This window comes from Heterocephalus glaber, unplaced genomic scaffold (genome assembly GCF_053883595.1).
Source record: "Heterocephalus glaber isolate CG9 unplaced genomic scaffold, H.glaber_assembly_v1.0 deba00001509, whole genome shotgun sequence".
Lineage (NCBI taxonomy): Eukaryota > Metazoa > Chordata > Mammalia > Rodentia > Bathyergidae > Heterocephalus > Heterocephalus glaber.
The window spans coordinates 40305927-40329943 of NW_028258325.1; the positions used below are offsets into that span (position 1 = coordinate 40305927).

The 24017-nt window shown below is 35.7% G+C and overlaps 1 protein-coding gene across 5 annotated transcripts in view; it reads right to left on the reverse strand.

Annotated features, from left to right (window-relative positions):
• Positions 1 to 24017, reverse strand: part of Corin (corin, serine peptidase) — a 313304-nt gene that overhangs the window by 213709 nt on the left and 75578 nt on the right. For all 5 annotated transcript variants that reach the window (XM_087187861.1, XM_004849762.3, XM_004849761.3 and 2 more), the window contains one exon: positions 13017 to 13224. In XM_087187861.1, coding sequence (XP_087043987.1) covers positions 13017 to 13224 — 208 coding nt within the window. The remainder of the gene's footprint in view (positions 1 to 13016; positions 13225 to 24017) is intronic.

Consider the following 24017-nt stretch of genomic DNA (forward strand, 5'->3'; position numbering starts at 1 on the left):
ACTTCCCCAAGATGACATATTTTAGTTACACTAGAAAGAAAGAGGGTTTGGGGTAGCAGGGTCCCAATTTGCAAAATCCTATTAGCAAAGAAGAAGTCTTGTAATTAACTCAGCCCATCCTTTTTGAAGACAGCTAGGCGACCATGCGTGTTATTGGATACATTCCATCAGATGTCAAAATGACTCCTCAGAAAACTTCCAAGTGTATTCTCTCACTATTATTTCTGAAGCAAATGTATAACTGGCCCTGAGAAAAGTTGTGATACATTTGATTTTATTCATCTTGTTTCATGAGTTTTTAGATCTCCTTAGTCACCAGTGCCATGAGCCACTCTGAAAGGCCTTAATCCAATAGGAAGCCAATCTACCACACCTCCCTACACTGAAGATTTCTATATAAGGCTGCTTGCATTGCTATTTGGGGCACAGACTTTGGAGTTGAACTCCTCTGAATCTGCCATCATAATAAAAAAATCCCTCTGTCTCTTCAAGTGCTGCCCAACTTCTTTGCCACCAGAGATTTTCAGATAGCTGGAACACTTGGTTGTAATGTTGAGCTGTTTCACTTTGTTGTAACATTAGTACATCCCAAGGACTTCACACTTTCCTCAACTACTCTTCACACGGACAGATTCTTAACCATCAAGTTGGTCATTATCCTCCAGACATGTTATCATGCTTTTTTCCCCCCTGTTCTTTAAATAGACTTTAAGTCTAAGATTTTTAACTAGAGTTAATCCTAGAATTGACTCTTTTTAACTAAGTATGATTCAGTATTAAAATGAAAGCACAAAGCCACTAAGACAATCCTCATGAATAACCTAATATTTTCTCAACTATTAGATTCAGGATTTTCACAGTGACAGAGAAATGGAAGTTACTCTCAGCTGGTTCTTCTACCAACTAAAGCTCTTTCAGAAGGAAGCTAAATCATGTCTGGAAATGTCATCCAAATCACTGTAAACTGCAAGTTTAATATACATATAAGGTTTGCTTTATGCACAAATTTTTAGGAACATACAAATTACACAAAAATGTATAACTATAATCTGCACATTTTGAGCTCTCATTGATCAAGACATTTAGGATGTCTCCTTTGTCAAAGAGTTTAATTACTTATTCCAAAAAATATTTGTTACACACTGTTGTACACTGTTGGGCAATGTTTGAATACTTGGTATATAATGATGGACACAGTCAATAAGTTCTCTGTTACTATGGAGTTTTAAACTAAGACAGAAAGTACACACGTAAGCAAAAAGAGTCGTTCCATCTGCCCCCAAATTTTCAAGTGTATTCTCTAAAATTGCTAGATTAACTATTTAATCTCCAGTGAACACACATAATATACAGTTTTGGAAAAATATAGTGGTTTAGGATGCTCATTTGATCTTCAACACAAACATAAACATTGATCTTAACTATCAAAAATAGCTATATAATTCTTAGGTTTGAGATACAATCTTTAATCTCTACTCATCTGGCTAGATAAAGAATTTTTATTTCATTGTCCTAGGTATTAAGCATTTCTGCTAAGAACCTTGCAGAAAATTAATACTCTTGAGGGGAAAAAGTCAATAGTCAACGTTTCAAATTCCTAATTCTAATCTATTACTTCATGAGCATAAAAATATGAGTGGTAGGGCCAGGGATTTAGCTCAGTGGTTCCACCACCTGCCTTGTAAATGCAAGGTCCTGAGATCGATCCCCGGTACCAAAAAAAACACACAAATGAGTGACATAATTAAAAATCAGCAGGATCTCCTAAAAGCCAAGTGAAGTCTGGGCTTTCCACTCCAAATGGATTCTCAACTCTGATAAGATCACAAGGCCATAATTTGAACAAAATGGGACAAGCATTAGTTGCATATCAAGAGCATGTGATTGCAATACCCACTTCCTCTTCCAAACACAGAAGCTTTATGTGTACTCAGTGCATCAAAAAGACATCTACAAACTTCTCTTATTCTTTTGAAAGAGAAATGGCAAATTTCTTGCTAGTTACTTGCAAATTTTTTAGCATTCCTTTCTAACCCATATATTTTAGGACCACCCAGATCGTTTGTCAATTAAGTTTCCATATTTAGGAATTATATGTGATGCACACATTTATTAAAAGGAAATATATCCCAAGCAGGGGAAAAGAATTTGACAAACAGGTAAATGAGGCATATAAGACTTCAACTAGTCTCAATTAAAAAAAAATGTACACATAGGCATATAATTGTCAAGATTCCAGAAATCCAACAGAAGAAAAAAGTTCTACAAGCAGATTAGAGAAAAGAAACATATCACATACAAAGGAAAGCCCATCAGAATCAAAGCAGACATCTCAACACAATCCATCAAGTCAAGAAGAGCTTGAAGTGACATATTCCAAGCCCTAAAGGAAAACAGCCTCCAACTCAGATTGATGTACCCTGTAAAACTATCTTTCAAATTTGGTGGTGAAATAAGATACTTCCATGACAAAGAGAATTTTAGGAACTTCATGAATACCAAATCAGCACTCCAAAAAATTTTAGACAAAATTCTAGGAAAAGACAAGGAGGATCACAACCCCAGGAAGCAAAGCAGAATGAATCCATCAGACACAACAACAAATTAAAAGCAAAGGGGGAGAATCCAAGAAAAAGAAAAAGTCATGACAATGATAACTCAATATATATCAGTTATAACTATCAATGTTAATGGTCTCAACTCACCAATCAAAAGAAATAGACTGGCAGAATGGGTCAAGAAGCAAGATCCAACAATATGTTGCATACAAGAAACACACAATTAAAAAAGAAACTCATAGACTGAAAGTTAAAAGGTGGAAAATAATACTGGATAAAGAAAATGTGTTTTTTTTAATAAAATGGAGTGCTACTCAGCCATAAAAAATGAGAAATTGGAGACATTTATGGCTAAATGGATGCACATTGAGGCAATACTCTTAAGTGAAATAAATAGGGCACATGTGTAAATACTGAATAGTTTCTCTAGTGTGAGAAACTGAAAGTGTAAGTAAGGACTAAAAGGTATAATACATATTGTGAAATAGGAAGAAAAGGGGCAAAGGGGAAAGGGAAGTGGGAGGGGTAGGGGAAAGGAAAGAAGGGAATGGAATTAATATAAGAAAATGAAAAAATGGAAACAAAGTCTTTGTAAATAGGGAGGGATGGAGGGGTTGCAGGGAGGGAAGGGGAATGGGGAAAAAATAAGAACCAAGAGGGACTATGTAAAGGTGCAAATTTCCAATGATGAATGTCAGTATATTGTATACCTAAAAGGAAATAAAGTCCAAAGTAAAAACCATTAAAGTCCATTGTTAAAACATACAGTGTAGTTAATGAGTATCTGAGGCCTCAAAGGAATCAGGTTAAAAACTATACTATTTATGCATCTCATTATAATCTTTTAAAATTAAATTTTAAATGTTATTTTCTCCGAGAGAGGACACAAGAGATTTTCCTGTATTTGAATACTAGAAGAAACTAACTAGTATAATAGATGATCCAAACTAATACAATATAATAAAAGTATGTGAGACCTCATAATTACTTTCTATAATACATTTTTCTCTTCTACAATACATTTTTGCTTATTAAATTAGGTTGCAGTTCCCATGCACACATCAAATGTCAGCAGAAAGCACTGGTCTGAAAGTACAATTATAAAACTAAATATAATAATAAATGTAATAATAAAATAGGTAAGTCCCCAAAGGACACTTGAAAACTGACTATAAATTATTCCTCATTATAAAAGAAAATGGAAAACTGTCATATTAGTATATTTGTCAGGATTAACCAAGTCACAAGAAAAACAAATTTATCTAAAAAAGCTCTGAAAATTACAAGCAACTTATCTAGAATTTTGTAAAATTTTAATTAACAATGAAGTAGAGATTGAATTATAATGATGATCAAAATGAATTTAAAGATTCCTGAAAGGTAAATGGACTCTCTTATTATCTTATTTATGTGCACACATGAGTCTATAGAGAAATTAATGCAAAGCAATGTAAGCAAAATTATTCAAAATTAAGAAAGAGAACTAGCCTGTAACTCTGTAACAGGCTGGAATCTGGAAAGAATCTATATATAGATTGTGTTTAAAACTATAGGAAGAGATGTAGATAGAGACTAGGCTGGAGCTCATCAGTGGGTTGGGAAGGAAGAGTCACTGAGATCAAAGGAGAGAAGGGTGTGTTTCCAGAAGAAGCACATACAACTATCTACAGTACACAGTACTCTATAGTGTGATAAATGACTGTTACTGTTTTAGGTAACATGCTGTGCTTTTCATCCTTTAGAGCATAATCCTACTTATATAAAAGTTTACTGTAAAACAATGTGCTGCTATGCCAGTGGTAGCCTCATGTTTAACTGCATATTTGGATAATATCAAAGGGCCATCACAGATGATTGCAATATACCTTCTCAGTTTGCACTTAGAAGTTGGCACTCTGTGTGGTACTTTGCGATACACACAGATGAAATTGCCTAATAACATATTTGTCAGATTATATTTCCATCATGTGTCACATGACTGTATTGAAATTGAAATTTAAAAAATTTGGCCTATGTGGAGTCTACTAGCTAATTAGAATTTTTTTCAGACCACTATTTGTTCAATATTAGTTTTGAAAATCTTTCTAAAACAAATCACAATCCTTCGATGTCTTGTTAATGCTTGAGATTTTTTTAAATTACATGGAAAAATGTTTAAATGCTTTTCAGTTTTGCTTTGGTTGAGTTCTATTATATTTGAATATTATTATAGTTTTTTCCTTTGCATTGATTTTCTTTGAATAATTTTAATTTTTGTATATGTGTGTGTTTAGTGACTGATAATAAAGTTATACATTTAAAATAAATAGAACTAGAATCCAGGGGCAGAAGCATTTAGTAATCTGCCTAATTTTCTTCTAATCCATATAGAATTTTACATTTTTTGTAACTTTAACATATGTTAGAAATACTTTGTGCTATTTTATTAATATTTTATCCTTTTTAATTCACCATTTTATACCTTTGTCGACATTTATTTTCTTGTAAGAGCCAGACACTGTTTAAAGGATTCTTTGTCATTCAATCTTCACATTAGTTTGTGAAGGGTAACTATTATTTCCATTTTACAGATAAGACCATAAAACATGGTTCCATTAGCCACTTCCTTAACTACTGCAGTGTTTAAAGGTAGCCCCCAAAAGATAAGTCCACATCCTCACCCCTGGAACCTGTGAATATGACCTTATTTGGCAAACAAGTCTTTGTGGATGTAACTAAGGATCTTAAGGTGTAGAGGTGCTCCTGAGTTGTCTGGGTAGGCTCTAAATCCAATGACAATGGACCCTATAAAACACCAAAGAGGAGACACATAGGAGAAGAACATTTGAGGACAGAGACAGACACTGAAGTGATGTGATCACAAGTTAAGGAACTGAAACCACCAGAAGATAGAAAAGGATAAACATGAATCCTCCCCAGGAGCCCTAGAAGACCTCAAAGCCCTGTCAGATTTTGGACTTCCAACTTCCAGAACATTGAGACAATTTCTGTTATTTAAGAAACCCAGTTTGTAGCAGTTTGTTATGGTTGTCTTATGAAACTAATAAAACCCCCATATTATATTGCCACTGTCACAGAATATAAAGGGTCTCTTTATGACCACTCCATATTTTTACTTCTGACACAGACCTAAGTGAGCTTCTATCTCTTTACCGTGAAAGGATTCTCTTCAATGGATTCCTTACTTGGCACATTTCCCTGAATGCTGTGTCTGCTGATAGTTCTTTACTCATTTGCACAATTCAGAATTGATGATTTGATTCTACATTGAAGCAATGACAATGTAGGCTTTCTGCTGTTAAAATAATAAATGCATTTTCCCTATTTCCAGCCTATTTCACACACTAATTAAATTAGTCCAAATACTATGGAACCTATTTGCAGATGAGAATACAATTCATTATAACATTACTATTCAGAAAACTTTCTAATATTTTAATCCAGAAAATAGTTGAAGTTATATGTGAATATTCATTTAACATGTGCTTATAATAAAATAAAGAATATGCATTTAACACATTTTAAAATATATTTCTAGTATTTCAAATATTCCATGACATCCTTTTGATTGATTTATTCTTATTGAACATTATTTCTAATCCTATTAGATATTGTGTTGATAGTCTCTGTTTGCTCATCCACATCTATTCTTCACCATCCTCTGCATGCACTGGGTTCCAGTGTTGATGGGGAAAACCATCTAGAATCTCACTCATACTTGATTTTGATGGTTAAGATTTAGGAATTTAGAGCCATGAGATTCTCAGTCTCAGCCACTGAACTAACAGCAACTGTATGACTTTCTTCCTTTTTTTTTTTTTTTTGATACCGGGGATCGAACTTGGGTCCTTCCGCTTGCAAGGCAGACGGTGGAACCACTGGGCTAAATCCCCAGCCCTGTATGACTTTCTTGAGCTCCGCTTGTGGGTGATTTCAGTTGGTGGGAGACACTGGCAGGCAGGGGAGCAGGAGGAAAGTGAGGGCAAGAAATTCGTTATCTACCCTCTCCTGCTTCAGGATTGAAGGGCAGCCAGTAGCTACATGATCTGTTCAGGGTCACGGGCCCTGGCTTGTCGGAGACCTTTCTCCCCATACCTACAATTCTCCAAGTAAAGTGGCCATTTTTCCCTTCAAGCCTTAGGTGGTCAAACTGCATTTCTCTGTACTAAAACCTTGCTGCTTCCCATTAATTGTTCATTTTCTTTACCCTGACTACACCTCCAGAAATAGTTTCTTCAGTATACTCTTCCAACTACCCCTTTGAGTGTGCTGTATCTCTTCTGCCAGACTTTCACTGGAACATCAATTGCATATCATTCTGAGAGCATCAACCTGATATACTGAATAATTTCTTCCCATAAATTTATTCCATATTTTCTGAATACTGGTAATTTAAAAGAATTGCAGAGGCCAGTCATTCCATCGGTAAGTGCACGCAGATCCCAGGGAGCAGGTGTGTGGCCAGGACAAGCGTGGCTGCAGGCGTACCCCAGCCAGGGATCTGCACTGACTCTGGAGGCTCCTGCACACCCACCAAAGCCAAAGGACCACCCAGGAAACAACTGCACAGGCAAACAAGCTTCAGCCAGAAGCTCACCATACCATTGGCCATAGCCAAGGACCCACCTGGAAAAGAGCTATACAGGCACACAAGCAATACCCAGAGGCTCACCCCAATGCCATTGATAAGTGAGAGGAGACCTTAGCCAAAGCCTGCACAGACAACAGGAACTGGGGTACACAGCCCACAGCCAAAGACCCTGACAGACAATAGCTATATAGGGGGCCCAGCAAGAGGCACGCCTAGATACCATCCCAAATGTACACAGACCCCAGCCAGAAGCCTACCCAGACAACAGGTCACCTCAGGGATTCAGAAGGCCACCACTCTGAACCCAGGAACTGGTGTACTGGTGAGCAGCAGAGTACAGGCTGCTCCATGGCTTGCTGAGAATTCAAGACCACTGAGACAGCAAAAAGTCACCTCAACAAAGACACAGCAGGCTGCATCTGCTGAAATGAGAAGACATGTAAATAAGTTTCAAAACCAGACTTCTAGATCACCTAAGGCAACCCCAAAGGGAAAAGAGATGGAACAATCTGATACTCAACCACCTGGACTCCCTGAACTGGCAACAAAAGAGGACCTGGAAATATTGAAATGAGAAATAATTTCTCAGATAACAGCAGAGATTATGCCCATAGTACAAGACATGATTAATAAATCTAAAGCAGACATAGATAAAAAAAAATAGAGGAGCTAAAGAACATGTTGGAATCCCAACACAGAGACAAATGGAATCCATAAAAAAGATGGAAACAGATTTCCAGGAGATTAAAAACTCCATCGAATGTTTACACAGCAGAATGAGCCAATGTGAGGACAGAATTTCAGACACAGAAGACAGGATTGCAATTAGTGACCAGGAAAAGAAAAATTTCTTAAAAATAGTAAGGGACAATGAGAAATCAAGCAAGCAGCTGCTAGACAATGCAAAGAAGAATAACATAAGACTGATTGGAGTCAATGAAGAAACAGGAAAGAGTGCAGACAATATAAAAAAAAATGTTCACAGAAGTGATGGCAGAAAACTTCCCATATAGGGGGAAAGGAGTTAACATAGAGATAAGTGAGACATATAGGACTCCAACTAGCTGAGATCAAAAATAATCTACACATAGGCATATAATAGTTAAGATTCCAGAAATCCAACAGAGGAACAAAATTCTACAACCAGTTAGAGAAAAGAAACCAATCACATACAAAAGAAAGACCATCAGGATCACAGAAGACTTCTCAACACAAACGCAGAAGGCAAGAAGAGCTTGGAGTGATGTATTTCAAGCCCTAAAGGAAAACAACCTCCAGTCCAGATTGATGTACCCTGCAAAACTATCTTTCAAAATTGATGGAGAAATAAGATACTTTCATGATAAAGCGCACCTCAGGAACTTCATGAATACTAAACCGGCACTCCAAAAAATTTTAGACAATACCCTAGGAAAAGACAATAAGGATCACAACCACAGGAAGTGCAGCAGAATGAATCCATTAGGCCAGACAAGAAATTAAATGCAAAAGGGGAAAATGCAACAACAGGAAAAGTTCTTGACAAGAATAAGTCAATACATATCATTTATAACCACCAATGTTAATGGTCTCAATTCACCAATTATGAGGAATGGACTGGCAAAAAGGGTCAAGAAGCAAGATCCAACAATATGCTGAATACAAGAAGCACACAATTCAAAGAGAAACTCATAGACTGAAAGTTAGAGGGTAGAAAACAATACTCCATGTGACAGGAACCCAAAAATAAGCAGGAGTATCTATCCTCTTTGCACATCAAGTGGATTTCAAACCGACACTGATTAAGAGAGATGAAGAAGGACACTACATCCTTGTAAAGGGAAGAATCCAACAGGAAGAGATGACAATCATAAATATCTATGCACCAAACATTAGTGCACCCAACTATATAAAATAAATACTAATAGACATGAAAAATTATATAAGCACTAATACAATAGTAGGGGGGAGCTCAATACCCCACTGTCATAAGTAGATAGATCACCTAGACTAAAAATAAGTAATGAAATACTAGAACTTAATCAAACTCTTGAACAAATGAACTTAACAGATGTTTACAGAGTCTTCCACCTCACAAAATCAGAATACACATTCTTCTTAGCTGCACATGGCTCATTCTCCAAAATAGACCACATACTCTCTCATAGAACATGTTTAAGTAAGTGCAAAGGAATTGAAGTTATCCCCTGTATATTATCAGACCATACTGCGATGAAATTGGAGATCCATAGCAAAAGAAACTCAAAAAATTTCATAAACACGTGGAAATTGAACAACACACTTCTGAATAACCAATGGGTCACAGAGGAAATTAAAGAAGAAATCAGACAGTTCCTTCAATTCAATGACAATGACAATACCACATATCGGAATCTATGGGACACAATGAAAGCAGTCTTACGAGGGAAATTCATAGCAGTGAATATGCATATTAGGAAAACAGAATGAGCCCAATTAAACAACCTGATGCTGAACCTCAAGCTTCTAGAAAAAGAAGACCAGGACAAACCCAAAGCTCATACAAGGGAGGAAATTATAAAGATCAGAGGAGAAATCAATGCAATGGAGACTAAGAGAACAATACAAAAAATCAATGAAGCCGAGTTGGTTCTTCGAAAGAATCAACAAAATTGACAAACCCTTTGCCAATCTTGTCAGAAAAAGGAAAGAAAAGGCCCAAATCCATGCAATTAGGAATGAAAAGGGTGAAATTACAACAGATCCAGCAGAAATACAGAGGATCATCAATAACTACTTCGAAAACCAATATGCCAATAAGAGGGACAACACAGAAGAAATGGACAATTTCCTAGATATGTGTGAATTACCAAAGTTGAACAAAGAAGACCTAAAAATTCTAAACAACTGAATATCAATCAATGAAATTGAAAATGTAATTAAAAATTTACCAACTCAGAAAAGCTCAGGTTCTGATGGTTTCACTGTTGAATTCTACAAGACATTTAAGGAGGAACTACTGCCACTACTGTTTAAACTCTTCAATGAAATTGAAAGGGAAGTAATACCCCCCAATTCATTCCTGGGAGCAAGTATCACCTTGATCCCCAAAGGAGAGAAAGACCCAACCAAAAAAGAGAATTATAGGCCAATCTCACTAATAAACATAGATGCAAAAATTCTGAATAAGATGCTGTCAAATAGAATGCAGAAGATCATCAAGAAGATCTTACAGCATGACCAAGTGGGATTCATTAAAGTGATGTACGGATGTTTCAACATACACAAATCCATAAATGTAATACACTAGATCAATAGAGCCAAGGACAAAAAACATATGATTATCTCCATAGATGCAGAAAAAGCATTTGACAAAATCCAACATGCATTTATGATAAAAACCCTAAAAAAAATTAGAAGAGATGGTCTCTACCTCAAACTGATAAAAGCCATCTATGGAAAACCAACAGCCAATATCATACTAAATGGTCAAAACCTGAAATCCTTCACACTCAAATCAGGAACAAGACAAGGATGTCCACTATCACCACTCTTGTTCAATATAGTTCTGGAAACATTAGCCACGGCAATTAGACAAGAGAAAGAAATAAAAGGAATAAAGATAGGAAATGAAGAAGTGAAATTGTCATTATTTGCAGATGACATGATACTCTATATAGAAGACCCCAAGAACTCCACCAAAAGTCTTCTAGACTTAATAACCAAATTCAGTAAAGTAGCTGGATACAAGGCCAACACACAAAAATCAGTAGCTTTCCTCTACATGAACAACAAACTCAATGAGAGAGAAATAGGGCAAATAATTCCTTTCACAATAGCATCCAAAAAACTGAAATACCTAGGAATCAACCAAACAAAAGAAATCAAAGACCTCTCCTCTGAAAACTATAGCACTCTGAAAAGAGATATTGAAGACAATATCAGAAAATGGAAAGACATCCCTTGCTCCTGGGTAGGAAGAATCAACATAGTGAAAATGGCCATACTTCCAAAACTGCTATATAGATTCAATGCAATCTCAATTGAAATCCCAGCAACATACTTCACAGACCTGGAGAAAACAATCCAAAAATTCATTTGGAACAAGAAGAGACCTAGAATAGCAAAAGCAATTCTAGGTAACAGAGACATGGCAGGGGGTATCACAATCCCCAACTTGAAACTATACTACAAACCTTCTTTGATAAAAACAGCATGGCACTGGCGAAGAAACAGACCTGAGGACAAGTGGAACAGATTAGAAGATACAGAAACAACTCCAGACACACTCAGCCAGCTCATCTTTGAGAAAGGAGCCAACCACCCTCACTGGAGGAAAGATAGCCTCTTTAATAAATGCTGTTGAAAAAACTGGATTTCAACTTGCCAAAGACTAAAACTAGAACTATATCTCTCACCATGCACTAAACTAAAATCAAAATGGATTAAAGATCTAAATATTAAAACAGAAACACTAAACTGGTTGGAAGAGAGTTTAGGAAGAACTCTTGACGACATTGGTGTAGGAAAAGATTTTATGAACAAAACCTCAGTTGCCCATGAGCTAGCACAAACAATCAACAAGTGGAATCTCTTCTTACTAAAAGCTTCTACACAGCAAGAGAAACCACCAACAGTGTGAAGAGACAACCCACAATATGGGAAAAAATCTTCACATGCTGTCCCTCAGACAAAGGTCTACTATCTAAAATCTATTAAGAACTTAAACAAATTAGACCTCCCAAATTTAAATATCCAATCCAAAAATGGGTATCTAAAAGGAACAGACATTACCCAGACAAAGAAGTAGAAATAGCAAGTAAACATGAAAAAATGTTAAACATCACTGGTCAGTTGAGAGGAGAGATTCAAATGAAAACAATACTGAGATTCTACCTCACTCCAGAAAGAATGGCTGCTATCATGAAATCAACCAATAACAAATGCTGGCAGGGATGTGGGGAAAGAGGAACCCTGCTCCACTGCTGGTGGGAGTGTAGACTGGTGCAACCACTGTGGAAATCAGTATGGAGAAACCTCAAAGAACTAGGATTGGAAGCCCCAGTTGACCCAGATATTCCTCTGTTGGGTATCTTTCCCAAAGAATTAAAAGAATCATACCACAGTGATATATGTGCATCCATGTTCATAGCAGCACAATTCGTAATAGCTAAAGCTTGGAAGCAGCCCAATTACCCATCAACTGGAAACAGGATAAAGAAAATGTGGGTCGGGAATTTAGCTCAGTGGTTCTGGCGCCTGCTCCGGTACCGACCCTCCCCCAAAAAAATATGTGTGTGGATTTTTTTATAAAATGGAGTATACTCAGACATAAGAATGAGAAACTAGAGACATTTATAGCTAAATGGATGCACATTGAGGCCATTCTCTTCAGTGAAATAAATAGGACACACATATGTAAATTCTGAATAGTTTCTCTAGTGTGAGAAACTGAAAGTGTAAATAAGGACTAAAAGGTATAATAGATAATGTGAAACAGGAAGAAAAGGGGCAAAGGGGAAGGGGAGGTTGGAGGGGTAGGGGAAAAGAAAGAAAGGAATGGAATTAATATGAATAAAAGAAAAAAATGGACATTCTCTTTTTAGATAGGGAGGAGTGGAGGGGTTGAAAGGAGGGCAGGGGAATGGGGAAAAAATAAGAACCAAGATACATCATATAAAGGTACAGGATCCCAATGATGAATGTCATTATATTGTATACCTTAAATGTACCAATAAAATTAATTTAAAAAAAAAGAATTACAACTGGTTATGAATAATGGGAGTCTTTTTCTCATTCAATGCCAACAAAAATAAAAGATGGTAACAGGATTATTGTGTTCTTCTTGGACATTTGTCCCCAGATTCCAAATGGATTCTTAATCATGGAATGATTTTGGTTCCAAATACCTGTCATCACCATCAATGATGCACTCAGGGAAGGCGAGACTACAGCCAAATAGCATAATATATTTATAGCAACTGAGGCGATGGAGGTAGGTGAAGAACTTGAGGAACTTCTCTGTTTCTATGTTTTCAATGGTTGAGATTAGAGATGTGGGTGTGGTGTGGTAGGGCAACATCTGACATTGGCTGTGGGTGATGTTCATGCAGGCACCTGGGAAATAAAGACAGTGACATTTAGAAGCAGACACATCAGAAATATGTTTGCAGACTCATTGGCCATAACAGGTTAATGTATTGATAAGAAAAAGTATATTCTATAAGTAATTATTACAGTAAAAATTAATACAAATACCATACATTTATATATACACATAAGTATGAATATATGTGTGCATATAATGACATCAATCCACTAATATTTACAGAGGTAAATCAATTGTGTTCTGGGAAAATATGTAGAAAAATACACATTTTCATAAATAGTGCTTGAGTTCATAGCTGGGCAGGATCATATGTATCAAAAAATTTTTAAATATACATTTGCTTTCACACTACAATATCATTTTTAGATATTTGTCCTATGGAAATCATCATGACTGAACATAGATTTATCTACAGATATTTTCATTTCTGCATAGTTTACTATTTTTAAGAGACATAAATCTACCTAAATATTCAACAAAGGGGATTGGTTTAAAACATTAGGAAACAAACAAAGAATACTTTAACTGTAATACTTTAAGTGTAATACTTTAAGTGTCTAGAGATGCTTTAGAAAATTATTTAATCGTACGGAGTGATGCTCATAATAAAGAAAAACAGCAAGTCACGAAACAACTTGTATACCATGATCTTGTTCCTGAAAACATACAGTTATACAAAGATTGGCAATCCTTCTTATTTCAGAGTTCAAGGTCGTCTAGAGCCCCTGATTTTCTCTCCTTTCATAGCTGGTTCTTCTGGGCACCAGCGCATCCATGGCCTTTCCAACTCTCTCATTCCAGAAACTTCTCTGGTTGGTCCATTGTAAATAAAAATGCTGGAATGGGTCCCTATAATGGGACTTCAGGAGATTATTGTAGTTTTCTTTCTATTCCCTATTATCTCATTGGTTTATATAAAGATTTGTTATTTTTATTTAAAAAGGAGAAAGTTTAAAATTTGTTATTGTTGTTTATGCAAACTACTGTTTAAAAGCAGAATCTCCACTTTAGAAATGCAGAATTCATTCTATTTTTAGGGAGGAAAAGATTACAAAGAAAGGGAACATCTTTTCTGATTGCTGTATAATTCCCAGATAAATGAAAGGAATATTCTCTCCAAACAGGAGGCTAATTCCATTTTAATAAAATGATGCTAAAATATCAGGCTGCATCACTTACGCAATGGCCAGACTAACGTTTCATCTGTAATACAGAATAAATACGCCCTATAGTCGCTGCTTCTTTCATTCAGACAGATCACTTCACAGTCTTCTCTAGACCTCCTTCCAAACTGATTTCCAATCATTTTTTTTCAAACTGCTCTGAAAACCCCCCAATCCCCATAGGAATCATTTCTCCCAAATGACCAGATTGTACTTGTTAGATCAATGGATCTCACCCTTCATGAAAAAATACAATTCCTTATTGTTAGATCAGTGATGGCCCCAAATGTGCTAAGCTTAGTGAGTCAAAATCAAAATATGGTTTCTACTTTCAAAGGCAACCAACAACACATGGAATTTCTATCTCAGATCTTAGAATAGACCACACAAAGAATTTAAGAACACAACACATTCATTGTAGTTCACCAGATTCAAAATACAAAATGAGAAGCAAGGACATTAAAAGGCAAAAAATTAAAGTAAAAATATGGAAGCAGACCACAGATAGATGTACAAATATATTTCACTTCCCATAAGTGCTGAGGTATAATGTTCTGGGGAGGTTTCAAGAAGATGACATCAAGTTACTTAGTGAGGGAAAGTAAAATACATCTTAGTAGGAAAGAACATTATGGGCAGGGAGAATGTACAGACAGCAGACTAGACTCTGTGCCACACTTGTGTGTATTGTGCTACAAGCAGAGAAGCTTGCTTATAAGAGCTGAGAGGAAATATTTCTCCACCAAAAACATGAAAGCATTTGAAGAAAATTCAGAATCAAGAAGGCATTTGCTGAGAATTAACCTCATTCTGAGCACCAAAACAGTCATGCAGACTCTCTCATTCACAATTAACTCATTTGGACAAGCCAATGAAGTGATATCAGATCTGTATGACACAGGAGGAAACTCCACTGCAAAAGGCTGAGAAACCCGGTACATAGCTATTGCAAGGACGTTCCAAACCTGAGACCTAGGTCTACTGAGTAACTTCCATCTGGAGGCAACTTCAGCTAATGTAAAGAGGGTTCTTATGCCATGAAAGAAAGACACTAAAAGACATATAATATCACAAGGTCTTTGTATTAGTTTCTGTTGCTGGTGGCACAATACTACAAACTGGATACATTACAAAGAAAAGAGGTTTATTTTGGCTCGTGGTTCTGGGAGTCAAGGATGAGGGGCCACATCTGGTAAGAACTGCTGGGGACTCTGGAGTCCTGAGGCAGCATGGGGCATCACACTGCAAAAGCTAGCCAGCTTGCTGGCTCAGGTCTCTCTTTCTCTTCTTTCTTATAAATACACTAACTGCCCATACAGACCTCACCCTCAAGACCTCATTTAATCTTAATTACTCCCCAAAGACCTTCACACACACCAAATAGCATTTCCATATGATTCTGAAGACTCAGTCTCTAATATAAGAAATTTGAGGGACCACTTCCAAACTACTACAGCAGCCTGTATTTATATTAATATATAATACACACATATGTGCTCACCACATTTTATAACTAGTTTTAATTATATTATTTTTTAGAAGTTATCAGCTTTTAAATCAGTACACTTGATGATAAGACATATTTTAATCAATTGGATGACCAAAAGATACATTCTCCCCATTTAGCCAAAGAAAACATTGGCCATTGACAGATGTTTGAAAAACACAAGATAGAAAGAAAAATCATATTTTTGTTAACTAACTATACCACATTCATGGCAGAGTGGGTTGTATAGAAGAAAAAGATATTTCTTTCTCTGATACCTATTTTCTTTGGGAAGAGAGAACTGATATTGGGGAAATGATGGAAAAAATAACATGAAATCTTAAAAGTAAGTCTCAAAACAATTAGTATAGATAGAAATAAGAATGTCATAAGTTTATAATGGCTTTCCACAGCACTGTTAAATCAAAAAATTCAATCTTTTTAATATAACACGTTTTCTCACTATAAATGAAAAGCTAGGGAACTCAGAATATGCAGGCAGACAGAAAGATGATGGAAGAACATACAAATGGACAGATAAATAGGTAAGTAAATAGACAAAAAAAGTGATTTAAATAAAAACACCAGGTGAGTAACAGAAATGGGACTGGTATCCCAGCCCTTGCCTTTTAGGGCAACATTTACTGCACCGAATCTGTCAACAAACACTGAAGAAATCGCAAAGAGCAAGAATTTAAAGTGCAGTGAATGATGAGGGAAGATGTAGGTAAAAGAAAGAATTCATTTTGATAGTTGAAAGATACAAGGTTTGGATTGGCAGAAGGCATGTAAGAGGGTACTACTGGTAGAGAAAAATTAAAATACAATGACTGAGATTCATAATTGCATATTACAAAATTTTTTAAATTGCAAAATAAGTCCAGGCAGAAAAATTCAAAAGACTTAGTTAAGAATTTGCACATAGCCAACAAATTCAAAAGGGAATTACTTTCTAAGGCTTTTGACTTCAACCCTTTCATAGCAGGTAATTGTCTCAATTTCCTCCTATCCTTCCTGCCTGAACATGTGGGTCAAATATTATTTTTTCCTAGAATGTTCCATTGTCTTTGCAACATGTAATTCTAGTATTATCTGTATATACATTCTCACCAGGAGAAATGAGTTTTCATAAGCCAGCTGCATGCTGTGCCTCCAGAAAAGACACTTCTCTGTGGAAGAGGGGAAGGGCACTTTTGAAAAAGAGCTCTCTTAGTGCTGCTTCTCCACTGATCTTGGTTTTCATAGGGTGGAAGAAGAGAGTGAGCAAAGTTATTTTTCTTCCCTGAGAACATACTACAGTTTTTAACAGAAATCAGAGGTCAAGATTGGTATATAAGATCACATACAAAATACAGTGGCTCTAATTAACCATAGTTGTCCCTGTAGACATTATTATTTGATTCGTATGCTTTCTCTTAAAGAACATTTATTTCAAGTGGTATTCTGAGGAGGAGAATCTAAAAACAGACCTCCCAAACAAAATTGCTTCCGGATGCAAAGTGCTTCTGGTAAAACAGAAATATTTATTCTTATAAGTGCCTCAATTCTAAAATACTATTGCCAGTAAGACATGATTTAGTAACAATTTTCAGAGCATGCATTGATTATAAGACAGGTCTCAATTTGGGAAAAGGATTAAAAATATAAAAATGTTGCTGAAAACTGTGTTAATGATTTGTTTTGTTTTGTTTATGTAACTGAACTCAATAACTAGATCAAACTGAAGCTTTCCCACTCATATCTCATTGTTAATCTTTTTAGATACTCTAAGAAGGAAAGAGAGGTCTCGTGGGAATTTTCCTTATATTTATGTAGAAATTATAATAAATTCTGTTTGCCTATTTGGGGGCTAGGTGATTTACAGTTAGAAATTCTTACTTGTATGATTTTTTTTAATATATGATTACAAGTAAAGGTAGGCTCAAAGGTCCTGGGTAACTAATCTTAAAGTGACAATCTCCATAGTCAATCTTTTTGATCAGCTTAAGGGGAGAAAAACTGTAGTTTCACTTACTAGACATTTCTGCACTGAGTCTTTTACGCTAATGATTTTGTCACTTACATTCTCTTCTATCCTTAATTACAAATGATCTCATTTTCAATTCATAGAGTAAATATTTGATTTTTATTTTCATGGCCTTTATTTCAACAGTGAGTTCTTTTTTAAAAGCTTCTTAGAACCAAATAAAAAGTACGTTTTAAAATAAATGCAAAACAATGCCTAAACTTCAATGATTAAAATACATTATATGACAGGACATATGTCAAATAAAAAGTCAACTTTCTAAACTTTGCTACCTTTTATCTAATATTCTAATAGGAAACCTCATTAATCTTTCTGACTTCCTTTACAGTTGCACACCTAATGCAAGGGCTAGTGGTATGGATTCCCTTGCAGGCCAGGCAGTGCATATTTTATCAAAGCATAGTTGGTTTGCCCTAATGTGCCCACATTGCTTCATTTTTAACTCGTAGATTTGCTTCACAAGTGTCCCCCATGGATGTTTCTGCATTGTTTGTCCTACTTCCAGACCCTGAGAATTCAATAAGATTGTAAAGCAGAGTTCTTTGTACACAGCCTTTTTTAAATGTTTTGGGAAGAAAGTCATGACAGGGCTGGCCTTTTCCTCAAAATCTTTTTATCTCTCTCATCCAATCTGTCATTAATTTTGTTGCTGTTTTTCATATGCTATCTTTTTATTGCTACCTCTTTGGTTTAAATCCTTTTTCTGGTTATACTTTTCACATTCACCCTCACATTCACATTCACTCTCTTTGTCCCCAGTATTTACTGAACAGCTATAGCACTCCTAGCATTGTACTCAGCCCTTTCACATACTTCGGCTCATTTGTCCTCCCAACAAGTTATTATCTCTGCTTCACAGCTGAGGAAACAAGGTTAAGTGATTTCGCCCGAGGTCCTCACAGCCACTAATGGCAAAGCTGGAATTTAACCCAAGTCATCCTACCGCAAGACTAAATCTTTTTCTACCAACAGCTGCCTCTCAACTCTGAATATTGTAGTTCAAGCCATCATTTCACCCAGGACTACACCACTACTACAATGGGGGGCCCCTGGGTTCCACAAACACAGACTGGCTCACTCTTCATTCTACAAATTTCTATTGCACTCCTACTCTGCCAGGTATTTCTCTAGCAACAAAGCAAATGATGCTAACCAACAATGTATTTGTTCTTCTGGAGGTTATTGCCTAGTAGTAGGAGAAGATAAAAGAATATGCAAGTAAATGTAAATGAATACTACCTGACATATATAATGAAATGCATAATATAATTCTCAGAAAGAATCAAAGAAGCAGAAATGCCTTCTTGTGGGGAGACTAACATCACAATAAGCCAATTCTTATTAGGACTGGACTAGGACTATTAGTTTTATGAAAGTTGTCAGAATCAAAATGGAGTTGCCTGTGTCAACACTAACAAAAAAATAAAAAAATCCAGACTGGCATAAAGGAAGATTTCTCACACACAACTGCCTGATAATAATAACTGTCACAGAAGGCTGTGGGAATCACAGCATGTACAAAGGCCATCACAAACTTACACAACTTATCCTCCTACTTTGCAAGAACATCTGTCCAACAGCTATTTAATCTTGAGCTTACGCCACTATCATTATTGATCCTTGTAGCTAAGGGGGATTGTTTCAAAATATTTTATGTAATCCTTGTTTTACCTAAAAAGCTTCCCTTTGCCTCAGATTCTTTGATAAGCACAAAGTTCACTATGGCAGGCAGATTCCCACAGCAAAGATCTATTATTCACAAGTAAACTTAATTAGTCTTTGGAGAATTTCTATCTGATCATTATTTAGGTTGACAGTTCTGAAAGCAAATTTCCCCTCTAAGAATTACACCAGAACTAAATATACTAGCAGCTTAAATATTATAAAATGCAGATGCCAAGAAACAATTTGACTCAGCCTTTTGATTTTTCACTAAGTCATAGTCACACTCAGATATGTTGCTCATTACATCCTGCCTTCATTGTTTCTGTTATAATATTTAAGTTGTCATCTTTTCATACTTACTGAGGATTCATAATGATCAAATAAGAACATCAAAGAGAAACAAACTCCTTCTCATTACCGGATTTATCATAGCAGTTAAATGACCCTGTAAGAATAAGGACCCACAGCAGAAAACTAGCCTTTTCAGGGGACAGGAAACATTCCCATAGGCATCCCATTAAAAGTGCTCATGTATCTTGTCCTAAAATCATCTTCTATTCTTTGCATTACAACATCAGCACTACCTAACCCAGATGTACTTCAGCCTAAAATGCAGTTTTATCCTTATAAATCCAACATAAATTGGAGATACTGTAAGTCCAAAATGAATTCAGTATACCAAGTCTAACAATATAGCAACACAGCACACTGTGGAGTAACAGTTGTTAACTTCATAACTGCATTGATGACTGGGAGCTGAGGCTGGCTGCCACTGCCTAGTAGTGTGAGAGAGTATTAAACCACACATTGCTAGACTGGAAAAAGATCAAAATTAAGCAAGTACGGTTTCTACTGAATGTGTATCATGTTCACAACACCATAAAGTAGAAAAATCATAAGGCAAACTATGGTAGGTTGGGAGCCATCTGTACTTTCTTGTTTAATTATTTTTTGTTCCCATTATCCTCCCACATTAGAATAGGGATTTTGTCACAAGAATACCACTGGGATATCAAATATAGACACCCAATAGCTATTCACTGGATAAATGAGTAGATTAAATGAGACAAACTCTTGACTTCAAAAGGTATTTTTATTGAAAATTGTGGAAGTAATATGAAAAAGCCAATTTATCTGAGACTGAAGGGCACCAATACTAATGAGAAACACTGCCACTATTATTTCACTGTGGTTTGGAAAGTTATCCCACCCTGTTTCCTTCCTCACGTTAATTCCTATCTTAGACTACCCTCTGGACTATAGCACTGCAATGGGAAGTACAAGAGGGGACTCTGCTTTCCCTGGCTATATCTTTGTTATCCTTAGTCATACTTGATTGCTTGACCATGAGGCTCCATTATAGGAGAGAAAAAAGGATGTGTTTATGAATTATAAAGGCTGTAGAAAGATGAGTAGCTGAGTACCATACACTAGAAGGCTTCAAAGAACTCTGAAGAGAATGTGGGTACAAATCATACAGAGTAGGAGCAATCTCTGCACTACCAGAGTTACATAAACATTAGCTACTCCAGGACTGAGAATCAGAAACCAAGAGATCAGATTCAGCCAAGCTGCTATGTCCAGCTCAAGCATCCACGGAGCTATGTTATCCTGGCCTCATTAAGAATCCTAGTTGGTGAAGTGGAAATAACAGTAATGCTAATCATATGCTTGTGAAGATCGAATCTGTCAGTGATGGTAAAGACCTTCAGACAGTGCCTTCATAATAATGTTCATGTGCAGTTATCTCTGAGCAATGGAAGTATCTTCAGCAAGGATACAATGCAGGATTCAGAGATAACTGTACTATGTAGTAAAACCCTAAAATCACCGATATCTTCAAATTTTCTTAATATGAAAAGCTCTTTAAATTTATTTCCATTTGTTGTTTTTGTAGTAAAACAAAATGATTTAAAGATAGGGGAATGGATTAAAGATCTTTCAGGACCCCCTAGATGGATGTTTCCTAAGTGTTTTATACACAACACCTTCTTTAGTCCTCTATAATCACATAAAATAACTTTTACTTTCTGTTTTATAAAAGATGAAACAGCCAATGAGTGGGTGAGAAAATATTCAAGGTAACACATAGTAAGTTTTAGAGATGAAGTTGAAGCCAACTCTTTCTAATCCCATAGACTATTGTTTCCCTCTGTATCATTCTGTCAAAAAGATCATCATTTTAAACACTGTAACCTGTTTCATTCATTGTAAAATATTCTAGAGAATCCTCTTTGAATTCTAGCAATAGGGTTGCTTCTTCAATACTGATACAAATTAACCTTCCTAAAGAAAATATTGGATCTGCCATTAAAACTGGATATGATCACAAGAATATTAGTAACATGAAAACTTATGAAAGTATAAAATTCACCAGTAAAAGTAAGTACATAATCAAAATCAGAACCATCTAATAATGTAGTAGCAGTGGAAAAATGACACATTTTAACTTTGAAGGTTAAACAAGAAAAATGTTAAAAATAATAAGAGCTCCAATAATTTGTTCAGGGAACACATAAAAACAATGTAAATTATGACACAAAAATATTAAAACATGGGGGGATGATGTGAGTAAAAGGGGAGCATTTTAAGGCAATTAAAATTGTTACTGGCTTAAAATAGTTTATTCAAGCTATATGATGTTTTAAGTAAGCCCATGCCAAGAGTAAAGCAAAATCCTATAGCACATACACAAGAGATAAACAATAAGGAATTAAAGCATACCACTACAGAAAATAAACCAATCAGAAAGGAATACAACAAGAGAGAAAGTATTGATAAAACAACTAGAAAACAATGAACAAAAATGATAATAAAAAAGTTCTCACCTATCAATAATAACCTTGATTGTAAATGAATTCCCCAATCAAAAGTCATAGAGTAGCTGAATTAATTTAAGAAAAATCAAGACCTAATTATATATTTCATACTGGAAATTCATTTTACCATTAAGACTCACAGAACTTTGAAGATAAGGTCATAGAAAACAATATTCTGTGCAATTAGAAACCAAAGGAGAGTAGGGGTATCTATAATTACATCACACAAAATAGACTTTAAGTCAAAAACCTGAATTGCATGTGAACTAGCACAAGGAAACAAGTGAGATTTCTTCTTATTAAAAAGCTTCTACACAGCAAGAGAAACCACCAATAGCATGAAGAGACAATCCACAATGTGTGAAAAAAAATTTTTATCAGTTATTCCTCAGACAAAGGACTGCTATCTAGAATATATAAAGAACTTTAAAAAAAAATCAGACCCCCCCCAAATTTAAAGATCCAATCCAAAAATGGGCATCTGAAATGAACACACATTTCTCAGACAAAGAAGTAGAAATAACAAATAACCATATGAAAAAATGTTCAACATCACTGGTCATTCAAGAGATGCAAATGAAAAGAACCCTGAGAATCCACCTCACCCCAGTAAGAATGGCTGCCATCAACCAATAACAAATGCTGGCGGGGCTGTGGGGAAAGAGGAACCCTGCTCCATTGCTGGTGGGAGTGTAGGCTGGTATAACCACTGTGGAAATCAGTACAGAGACACCTCAAAGAACTAGGATTAGAGCTCCCATTTGCCCCAGCTATTCCCCTGCTGGGTATCTTCCCCAAAGAATTAAAAGAATCATACCACAGTGATATATGTGCACCCATGTTCATAGCAGCACAATTCATGATAGCTAAAACTTGGAAGCAACCCAAGTGCCCATCAACTGGAGACTGGATAAAGAAAACGTGGGGTTTTTTAATAAAATGGAGTACTACTCAGTCATAAAGAACCAGAAACTAGAGATATTTATAGCTAAATGGACACACATTGAGGCCATACACTTAAGTGAAATAAGTAGGACACACATACGTAAATACCAAATAGTTTCTCTAGTGTGAGAAACTATAAGTGTAAATAAGGATCAAAATGTATACTAGATAATGTGAAATAGGAAGAAAAGGTGTAAAGGGGAAGGGGAAGTTGGAGGGGTAGGGGAAAAGAAAGAAGGGAATGGAGTTAATATGAAAAAAGGAAAAAATGGAAACAAAGTCTTTGTAAATAGAGAGGGGTGGAGGAGTTGAAGGAAAGACAGGGGAATGGGGAAAAAATAAAAATCAAGATATATTATGTAAAGGTACAAATTCCTAATGATGAATGTCATTGTATTGTATACCTAAAATGTACCAATAAAATTAATAAAAAAAGAAAAAAATTATAAAAGAAGATAAAGAAGAACATTATAGGGCCAGAGATTTAGCCCAGTAGTTCTGCCACCTGCCTTGCAAGCACAAGGACCTGAGTTTGATCCCCGGTACCAAAAAATAAATAAATAAAAAATAGTGGTCTACAAAAACAAACCAATTTCCTTTAAAAAAAAAAAAAAAAAGAAGAAGAACATTATATAATGATAAAGGAGTCAAATAGTAAGAAGTTACGACTATGAAGATATGGGTGCCTAACATTGAC